The sequence below is a fragment of the Amphiura filiformis genome, chromosome 15 (assembly GCF_039555335.1).
Source record: "Amphiura filiformis chromosome 15, Afil_fr2py, whole genome shotgun sequence".
In the NCBI taxonomy this organism is placed as follows: Eukaryota; Metazoa; Echinodermata; class Ophiuroidea; order Amphilepidida; family Amphiuridae; genus Amphiura; species Amphiura filiformis.
Window position 1 is genome coordinate 61359154 of NC_092642.1, and position 11314 is coordinate 61370467.

Genomic DNA, 11314 nt, shown 5'->3' on the forward strand with positions numbered 1-11314 from the left:
TAAAACCACAGGCCCTGAACAAAATCTGAGGTCAGAAGTCAACTCATCTATACCTTAAAAACAGCCTGCTAATTAAAGTTCAATAGTTCACTTTCAAAGTTTGATACCACTCATTTTAAATGATGTTCGCTATCAAAAATAAATTTCGAAAATAAATTACACTGAAGTACACCAGAAAACTGTCACAAACATCCCCCACTTATTTTAATTAGTCTTGTCTCATATCCCTTAACAATATACTGGCCCGACACATAATCTACTGACGCAGGGCCACCGCTTAAATACAACCCCTGGTCAATGTCGACCCCCTGTTTGAAAAGCAATGTTTTGACATCTCAATCACACATGCATCTTCTTGGGTTTACAGTTACAAGATTATGCAAGGTCAAAGATCACAAAACAATATATAACACCTCCCACTTGAAACAACAATATTTTACATCCATCAAATAATAAGCTTATAAACGTGTTGCAACCTCATCTCAACCTCAAATTTGCATATTGCTGACATCCATCTCATATAGGTACTTCACAGCAGCTGATGGGTGTATCCCATCATGCTCTGCGGTACCATAGTAGAACTGCATGTGCCATAGAAAGTGTACACAAAATACCTCACTTCAACTTTCAATTACTCGCTTCTATCCTGGGAGCTTAGACTTGTTTGAAAAAATATGATCTCTAAAGTATTGTGAAATTATCGATAGCTCTCAATGCTTAAGCGACTCTTTTATGTTTTGCATACATTTGCCGGGACATTTGCTATGGAGCAAGCAGATAGACTGCAATGCATGATGGGATACTCCTTTAAGCTGCATGCAGGTACTTCCTGGAAAGCTGGGCACAGAGATGTGCAGCTGCTTTGGGTGCATTTTCAGGCTTTTTGGTATAACTTCGGGTGCAATTTCATAAAACTGGTTTAGAGATGAGGTAAACTTTCAAAATTATCTCCAGAAATCTGGAAAAAGTGCAGATTCTTCATTATTTGTTTTTGCAAAATTTGCAAAAATATTTCCAGAATTGGGCAAATAAATTCACTGTATTTTAAACAGAAATAATTGAAAATGAGTACATTTTGGGTCTCTTTTTCGTCAAAGTTGGTATATTTCGAGGGTTTGATTCAGAAGCGCATCCCTAATGAAGGGGAGTGGTCTGATTTACTTGCATTGAGTCTCAAATTATTTCAACTGGCTCAGCTCTAGTTCTAGTGTTGTTTTGATGATGAGCCAAATGCTCAGTCTGTTTTGACAGTTTTAGTAGCAGGATACGTATACCAAAGAAGCAGTTGTATAAACCCTGAAAATATACCAGGGATACATGGTCCCTAGAAAGATAGAGGAAAAAAATACAAGAGAATTAGTTTTTGTCTCGCCTGAAAAGCAGGAGAATATTTGCAGTAGAAGTGATGATGTAACAAGATTATTAACTACCATAGCAATAGTCTAAAACAAGTTTTGAATATATCACCCTGCACTGCACTGCAAGCAGGTTGCACTCACCAACTGTGTATGTCTGCAATCATAGATTGAATACAATACTGCTCTTTTCAAAGATCTTACAGGTACGAACAGGTATTCTGTAGAATTGCCATCCAGGTTCTTTGACATATATGATTCAAGGCTATAACTGCGGCAGGTCCCGGACAGAACCTGAATCCAGTCAGAAGCTATCTCATTGGGCGATGAAAATATAATACGAAAAACATAGAAATATCCAAAACTATGGAACAATTTAGAGTCTCATTTTTGTAAGGAATTTCTATCTGAAATCCTCAGGTAATTCTGGCTAGAAATACCCGAAATATCGAATCATGCTGTAAACATCTAAACATGTCAAACACCATCTGATCTCTTCACTCTACCGTGTACATGGTATAACAATATTGATTAATCGAAACAACTTTGTGAGAGATCAGTGTTACATGTCTTATTGGCTTTTAATGCGACGTTCTGAAAAGTAAGCGTGCTAACTAGGAGTTAAACAAAATATTAATTCCATACAGCTTAAAACACATAGCAAAGACTTGCAATTAATGGAGTTCACATAATTTTCTTTCAGACTTGAAAGCAAGTATACTTTATATGTACCTGCACTTGGTACTATATTTTATGATAATGATGATTTTACTAGAAGTCTCTTTTGCCTGCTCTTTGGAGCCTTACAAATGTATTAAGTTATGCTACTCTGCGCATAACATATTCTCAAACGAAACCCACTCATATCGGCAATTAGCTATACTTTGTTCCAATATCATGATTATCTACCAAAATTGGAACAAGCTAAATCCGTTGCTACTAAACATACAGCTAGCAAGACGTGATTTGCAAGCTGTATGCAAGCTTATATACAAATTCACGTTTCTGGAGTTACACTCCGTCATCAGTTGCGCTGCGAAGGTCTAGAATGGTTCTAAAACTGACCCATGTTTAGATTTTGAACATAAATTCGATGTGTCGAATTATGTATCGGTTAGCTTTTACTAAAGCTCTCACAAATTACTACAGCGCCATGACAATGTCATCTTGCGCCGTAATATTGAATAATTCCAGACACTCTATAGGCTTACTGCTTTACTTATTCATAGCAGTACAACCTATACTAGTAACATGCTACTTAGTTGAAGAATGTCTATAGTTGAATTATATCGTTTTTCTTATATAATATAGGCCTATATGGTATATCATATAAAAGCATACAAGAAACCATAGATTCCGAACTTGGATCTATGCAAATTTCAGCACGAGTATCCATTTCTGGTCTTTCGTGTGATGATTGTTAAAAAAATGACCTTCCTGTCCTTAGGCACGAATATCCATTTCGGATCTCTCGTGTTAGGACAATAACATGAAAACAAAATTAATGAAGTCATGTTAGCATGATATTAAAGCTCAAGCTTGAACTTAAAAGCACATTCTAGTATATACTAACTCCAGCTCTACAGGTAAAGAGCTGCTGTATCATCAACGCCGAATGTGCAGTGCAACTTTTATCAAGTGTGGTTTTCATGGCTGGTCTTGTAAACAAGCCAGCCAATCATAGTGAAGACCACAACTTACACGTTATTATAACTCACGTGTGGTTCCATTCAGGTTATCCTTTTAGCATTGTATATAGTAACAATGGTATTCCTGAATGGACAAAAACAGCCGCCCACTTGAGTAGGCCTAATGCTTGGCTATTTTATGACATGATTAAAAGACAGTCTCGCCTTTATAGTCACTCCGTGGGAATTTTTTCTGTCTGAAAAAATATTGACTTTTTATAAATTAACTTTATCATAAAAGTCTGTGATAAAATTCCGCTCCAATGCAATTTCTTGTCTTTGCAATTGTCTTTTCTAGTTTTTTAGGAAAAACAGTCATCACGATAATTTATACTAATTAGGTACGTTGACTGCCACCTGACGATGTTAACTAGTAAAATACGCCAAATCTAGGCGTAATAAAAATGGCGGAGATGAAACTTGCCATATTGGAAATAAACACCCTTTCCTTGTGTGTCAATTCCAAAATATGAACATACTAGTGCAGTGCAATATATTCAAGAAGCATTTTAACCTATTGCTGTGGTAGTTAATCCTTATACATAATCACTCCTATGGTGAATAATCACTTTTCTATATGGCTAGCGAGCTGTATGTAGGGCGTGTGTGTGGCTATATGTAACATTTTTGTTTCAAGTTTTGATTAAATTTCGGGTTATGGGTAAGGTGTTAGGGTTTATAACTAAGTTAAATTGGGTTTTAGGACTAATGACCGGTCACATATTGACAGCTCCATGGGAGGGGGAAATCCCCAAACAGAACTCTGCCCACCAGATGTCCCCCAGTAAAAATCCAAAATGACAAAATTTTGTTGCAATTTTGCACATAATTTGTTGATATTTACCCCCCTGAAATTAATTTTCCTCCAATGCCCCCCTCCCAGAAAAACTTCAGGGTATTGATTGACCTGTTACCAAAAATACTGGTAGATACTAGTCAATCATACTTACTGCTATAAATATGTCATCTATTGCATGTCCATAAAGACCCCATGCTATTGAACTCATTAACATAGCCAGGGAGAGGGTCGGTGATAAACACTCGCTTGATTTAGTGTGCATTACTTCTCTCTGTAAAATAAAAGGATTAAATCAAGCACTGAGTCAAGTTAGAAATAGGTAATAGGTCAAAATCACCTTTTTTTAATCAATTTTTTCTCAAACATGAACTTCCCTTTGTAGAATTGCCCCATGATGATTATTACCCAATGGTTCTTAACAAAGTGTAACTTATTACTGATACAGGAGGCTGTACAAACAAGTATTATTGTAAGACCAAATGTTAGGTTGTTGGAAGGAGTCTGACTTTTGTCTCTCTCTCTCTCAAAAAAAAAAAAAAAAAAAAAATGCCACTCAGTTCGAAGTATGCATGGAATTCTATATACGGTATACATGTAAATGTAATAATAGTAATTGTGGCTTAACCCTAACCCTACCCGTGGTTTTTGTGCTATCGGAAGGGAAAGAAGGAACGAAAAAGGAGAGAAGATGAAGAAGAAAGTCACTTGGCACCCCCAGGATTCGAACCTCGGACCCCTCGCATGCCACGCAGAAGATCCCTAGCATGTAGCTACACAGGTGACGTTGGCCCGGCCAACGATTCCCTGGGTATATATGACTTGGTCTGATTGCGTCATCAAGTCCCGTGGAATGCATGCACGCAGAGTGGTTTTAATAGTGAGCTTTAGTGAGTCCTAGTTGGGTTAGGGTTAATGAGTTTAGCCTGTTTGTTCCCATGAAAAAGGTATTTCGTGATCCACAGCATCATGCCTCAACTTTTCTAAAAAAAAGTTGTGATTTTTATACCACTGGAAACCTCTGGCTGCATAAATGTTTATGTAAAAAAATTCTTGCAGATTTATTCATTTAGCAGGAATATCGTGAAATTTGACTACGTCAGAACAAAATTACAATGCCTTGTCTATGGAGCAGTGTAAATGTAATCGGGAGTGTAATACACAAAATAGCTCATAACCATGCATAACGCCTAAATGCAAAATCAGAATCGACTGAAATTTTGTGAATAAGCTTTTTATGTGGATATCTACTGAAAAATGTCATTAAAAGAGGATGCTAGGATCACAAAATACATGTAAGGAATGAAATCAAAACTCAACCAGCAGTTCCGCCCGGTTCCCAATGTTTAAAACAATAGCAACCGGACGGAACCGGCGGTCACCTGCCGGTTGAGTTTTGATTTCATCCCTAAGTTTGAGCAAGATGAATACTTACAATTTCTAGAATTGGTGATACATTCCAGATAAGTATAAAAGTTGCAATAGACAGCCCTAATTGGTATGTTATATCAGCTTGAGACACTACTAATTGTGTAAGATATAGATAGAAGGATATGAGACCAATGGCTGTTAAGAAGCTTAGTTGAAAGGTGCTAGCCTGAAAAAGAACATCAGTGAAAAACAATGCTGTAGAAAGCATTTTGAAATCGAAAAACTTTACATAACACAATACTCATCCAGAGAAGATATCTTACACTTCCCACAATGCATTTCTCCCACTTAAATTGTCTGTACTGATTTGCTATCTAGAGCAACATGGGTCGATAGTGACAAAATGTACCTCAATGAACAGAACTTGCACAATATGTTTATTTCTTGATTATCGACCCATGTTTAGCCAGTCTATTCTCAACATGAAAACAAGTGAAACATGTACAAAGTAAGAGGAGTATCATTTGATGTAATGATGTATGATGTTGCAAAGGATTCTGGGAAGTGTAAGATATCTTATACTCATCACATCCACACACCATCAATCAAGCCAGTGAATGGCAGATTTCTTGTATGTCGGGAACCCGGGGGGAGGGGGGGCACTCAACCAAAATTTTGGTAGGGGTGTGGGGCGTGGAGCACCAAACTTTGAGAACTAAGAACTGATTTTCGGCAAAATAGGGGCTTGGTGAACTGAAATGTCAACATTCGGGTCTTGTGAACTACAATTGGGCCAAATTATAGGTTTTGGATCTAAAAAATTCCAAAATTTTCCAGATTTGAGCTAAAGAGCTGCAAAGAATTTGAGGCTCAAAGAACTGGAGTATGATCCAAATGTGGGTCTTGAGGAACTGCCGGAGGGCCTGAAAAAGGGACCCTTGACCGCCGCACATACCCATACCACTATTACATGTGAGTGCCCCCTCCGGGGTCGGGAATGCAAAAATTATATGCGTCACCCTGCTACAATAGTTGCCGAACTCATTTTTGCAGTTTTGAAAGAGTACAAAATATGCAAGGTTCAAGTTAAAATATACCAAAATTTATAACTGCATGTGTTCTCTATATAGACACTCAATCTATTGAGAACGGAGTATGGTTATTCTGAAACATCTGGAATAAAACTTAGTGAGTAATGAAGATTGCTCGCCTCAAACGGCAAGGCCTGGGCACATGCATATACCGGTAATTAATGCATCACATTGAAATTAAAGGTATGTTTAGGCTAAGTGTAATTTAAAATTCCAACTTCATGTTTGGACTTTTAAAAACATATAAAACATATAAAACAAACTTAAACATTTCTTGCCTTTTTATTTGTATAAATGAGATAGACAGCAACATAGACCGTGTATAATGCTGAGCCTGTTGTGTTGCACACTAATGTTGGAAAATCCCAGATCCGAATTCCGTACCAAAGACAACCTACATTTCTGAACAAAAGAACAAAAAAATCAATGAATAATTTAACCTATGAATGAATGAGCAAACAAACAAAGTGAGGCCAAAATGTCCAAAATCACAAAAATCATGTACTTTCTGCCTACTACTGAATTTCAAGATGTAAACATCATGGGTCGAAAACCACAGGTCACAGATATACTTAATTTCCATGATGCAGAAATCATTCTTTTCAATATATAAAAATTACATTTGGTCAAAACTGCACAAAAATCACCAAAAGCTGACATTTTCACCCGTAAATCCATTGTATTGAATCAAGTGATGTATTTTAGCACCACTCAGGTATTGCTTTCAGTCTTAACTTTGCTAAAATTAAACAAAATTTTTCCACCAGGTACATTTCTTCAATACTCCAAGGCTGATCTTACCGGTCTTTGTAATGAACTCCATGTAACCGATTGGTATGAGCTTCTCCATGGTAAAAACATCAATGAAGCCTGGAGTGTTTTTAAAGATAAATACATGGAGTGCATCCATACATTTGTTCCAAGCAAAAGATCCAGGAGACGGGAGAAAAAGCCTTGGATTAATGATGAAATAATCAAACTGGCAAAGAAAAAGAAGTGCCTGTACAGGAAGTGCAAAAAATCTCCTGATGATTTACGGAAATGGCAGAATTACAAAAAGTGTCGTAATATGTTAAAGGTGGTTATAAACCGTGAATACCATTCTTATGTTTCAGAAATTGCAAATGACAATTCTAATCATGGTAAAAAATTTTGGTCCTTTGTTCGGGCATCCAAAGCTAAACCTACTGCTACCTCTTTTAAGATTGATGATATTTGTGTTACAGATCCCAACACCATTGCTAATTCTTTCAATGAATTTTTTTGTTTCAAATTTTATTACCTCTGATGAGCCAGATACAATAGACTCAATGTGTGAGGGCCATCAGGGAATTCCATTTTTGTCCCGGGTGTTGACCAATTCCTCTGAGGTTTTTAAAATCATTAGGTCCTTGAAGAATGGTAAAGCCCCTGGGCCTGATGGCATCACATCAACTATGCTCAAGCTTACTGCTGCTCAGGTTTCTTTTCCAATTGCAATTATTTTTAATATTTCTCTTACTCAAGGTACAATCCCAGATGATTGGAAAAAAGCTACGGTTGTACCTATACATAAATCTGGGGATATTACCAATTTGAAAAATTATAGACCAATTTCATTGTGTTCAGTGGTAGGCAAAATGCTGGAGAGAGTGGTTACACGTAATGTTGTCAATTATATGAGGACAAATGGACTTATTTCTCCTCAGCAACATGGTTTTATTGCTAGGCGTTCCTGTACCACTCTCCTCAGTAAGGTTTGCCACCACTGGCTACAAATTCTGGATCAAAGATCCCCACCAGATGTTGATGTCATCTTCCTGGACTGGAGCAAGGCTTTTGATAAAGTCAGCCACTCTTTGCTCTTAGCCAAGCTTCATCGTTATGGTATTCTCTGGCACTGGATTTCCTCATTTCTTTTAGGTCGCTCACAGTGTGTTAAATTCCGAGGGGCATTGTCAAATTGGGTTTCTGTTGAGTCCGGGGTCCCTCAGGGTTCTGTCCTGGGGCCTTTGTTGTTTAATCTCTTTGTTTTGGACTTGCCAAATTTTGTTAGCTCATCGCTCCCCCAATATGCTGATGACACGCTCCTGTACAGACCCATCCAGGCGGAAGATGACATCAACACTGTCCAAAATGATCTTGACAGTATAGTTAACTGGTGCAATATTAACAAAATGTCTTTAAATCCAGACAAGTGCAAGGTTATGAGATTGTCCAGGAGAGTTGGTGTTAATAGATCCACTCCACAGTACACCTTACTTAACAAACCCTTAGGTGTAGTTCATAGTTACAAATATCTCGGCATTATGATTTCTTCAAATCTGAAATGGGGGACCATGTTAAATCAGTCACTTCAAGAACCTCGCGTCTTTTGGGATTTATTAGGCGACTGGTCCGCTGCAATGATCCAGATATTTTGGTCAAATTATATACCTCCCTCTGCCGTCCAATTCTTGAATATGGTATCCCAGCCTGGCTTCCACATCAAAGTGGACACTTAAAATCCTTGGAAAAAATACAGGGACGTCTGGCACGTGCCTGTATTCCAGCACCCAGAGGAGAGCTTGAGTATGGTGTACGCCTTGAAAAACTAGGTCTGATGTCTGTGTGCAATAGATACAATTATCTTGCTATTTCTTTTATTGCCAAGTGTTTTTACTGCAAGCATGATATTGATCCTTTGGAGTATATTTCCATCAATACTCGTCATAGTAATTCTCTTAAGTTCTCCCATTCTTATGCTAGAACCGATAGTTTAAAATACACTGTCTTCAATCGTTTTCCAGTTTATTTTGATGAACTTCCTCCATCTCTCAAAGACCAATTCTTGTTTAGTATATTTAATTTCCTGGACAATCTCAAAAACATTTCAAAACAATTAGCTGGAATTCAAAATAGTTTTCAGTTGGGCTTAGGCCTATTTTTTATCTAAAGGTTGTGCTTACAATGTATTATCACGCCTCATCTTATGTTGGAGAATGTAGGTAGATTCATCCTTTGCCCTGTTCCCCTGTGCTGACTGTCCGTGTTCTTGTGGGAATCAATTAGGTTTAGCCACTTTGAAAGTGACTTTGTCACTATCTGGCTATCCCTGCCAGGGGTTCTCTTGTCCTTTTGTTTAATTTGTTCCTGGTTAAGGCATGCCATCTCTCTATTTTCTCCAACATGGGTCAATTCAATTTCAATTTCTTGCTTTATGACCTTCCATGGCTTACATTTTTATATCTTTGCATGTGTAATTTATATATTTATGTGTAATTTTGATATTGTGCAATATTTTATATGTATATGTGTCTTTTTGCTGGCAAATAAAATGATATGATATGATATCTGCACACCAAATATAAAGTTTCTACTCCCTTTAGTTTTAAAGAAATAGCTAGTTAATAATGTGACATTTTTGGGTACAAAATTTTCATTTGTTAATCTTTCAATCCAAGACTATTTAAGCAAGTCCAGAAACTGAGGAAGATTTATCATATATCGTGTTGTACTTACGCAATGAATCCAAACAGGAAAGGAAGGAAAGGAATGGCATTGGTGCTCTTACTGGTGAATATATCATAGCATGTTGGACTGCAAAAGTAAATTGGGAAAACAATCATTACATAATGTGTTTGTAATACATTTGCTCAACTTGTTCATTCCATTGACATCAGTGAGCCATAGGAATTTAAAAAAAAAAAATCGGGCCCTAGAGTTTGAAATCTATGAGCTCTCATCAATTTTAAGGGGCCTGAAATGAATTGAAAAATTGATACTACATGATTATTAATTTCTAGATTTGAATGTTACACTGGTCCACTTATGACTATGAGACACTTTATAAGACGGGTATAAACATTCACCCCCCTGTGGGATACTGGCTGCCAGATTTGTTAGATTTTAATGCCTTTTTTGACAATTTGTCAAAAAATTAACAATTTTCAATTTCAGGCCATTTTAATGAGATGTGGTTTGCTATTTCATGAACCAGTGCGTGCAAAGTGTGCAAAATTTGGCAATGTTACCCTATTTGGGCCCAAAACACTGTGTTTTTCGTACTAAAAAGGCAAATGTACAGGGCAATTATTGCTTTATTTTTTCTTCTGTTACAGTTTTATGGGGATCCCCCTTGCAAAAATTTAGGGGGTGGAACGTGTCAACCTCTCCCCCCCTTCCAACGCCTATGGCCAACCCCAGAAAGTCACATTATCCCCTTTTCATACTCAATATTAAAACATTACATATCCAGTACTTACATTCCTGCCATATAACCAAGAAGTGTAATAACAATACAAGCCCACGATAAAAATTCTATCCATTCATGTAATTCCATGATTCAAAGTACAGCAACTTAAGTCAGCTTCTGAGTTACCAAATGGCACTGTTTCTCAGTATGAGTTACCAAATAGTACTGTTCCTCAGTATTTTGTACTAATTTTACTAACAAATTAGAAAAGTACTGAAGAATATATACAGAAACATTCTAAAGAATACTATTTATGCAAGTCTGTAAAAACACTGATTTTGTGTAGTCCTCAGAATACTGAGTTGTTTAGAACGTGTGCGGCTTTCTGTAGTTTCATATTATATCAAATGAACTGATCACAATTAGTGTTCAATATGTTACCATTTGACTTGTCTTATCTTGGTTGGACTATGGCCTGTGAGTTGTGGCTTCCTGATGTTGTTATCAATATCATTTGTTCTTTGTACAGTCCAGGCAAATGTCTAGATCAGGAAATGTGACCAATCTGGCAACACATGCATGCCTGATTAGGAAAATATTGATCCCACACTGCATTGTGCATATGCTTTTACTCAATTCAAATTTGTTAAAATCGACCGTTTTTAAGCATTTTTTTCCTAATTATTTTTACAGCAAATATAAATACTAAGTATAAAATTGTTGCTGGTACAACAATTTCATAGTAAAAACAATGAATGATGACCTTTTTTTAATGAAATTTGAATAATTTATTAATATACAAACCTCACAGCAAATATTTATAAACTCGCAGCAGATTTACATGCTGTTATATCACCAGA

At 36.8% G+C, this 11314-nt stretch overlaps 1 protein-coding gene across 1 annotated transcript; it reads right to left on the reverse strand.

The window, feature by feature from the left end:
* Positions 1-1234: 1234 nt before the first annotated feature.
* Positions 1235-10601, reverse strand: LOC140171080 (sugar transporter SWEET1-like). Its single transcript, XM_072194251.1, has 6 exons — positions 10525-10601; positions 9782-9859; positions 6580-6703; positions 5275-5436; positions 3994-4113; positions 1235-1324 (listed from the first exon to the last, which is right to left on the reverse strand). The coding sequence occupies exons 1-6, from the start codon at positions 10599-10601 to the stop codon at positions 1235-1237; spliced, it is 651 nt and encodes a 216-aa protein (XP_072050352.1).
* Between the last annotated feature and the right edge of the window lie 713 nt (positions 10602-11314).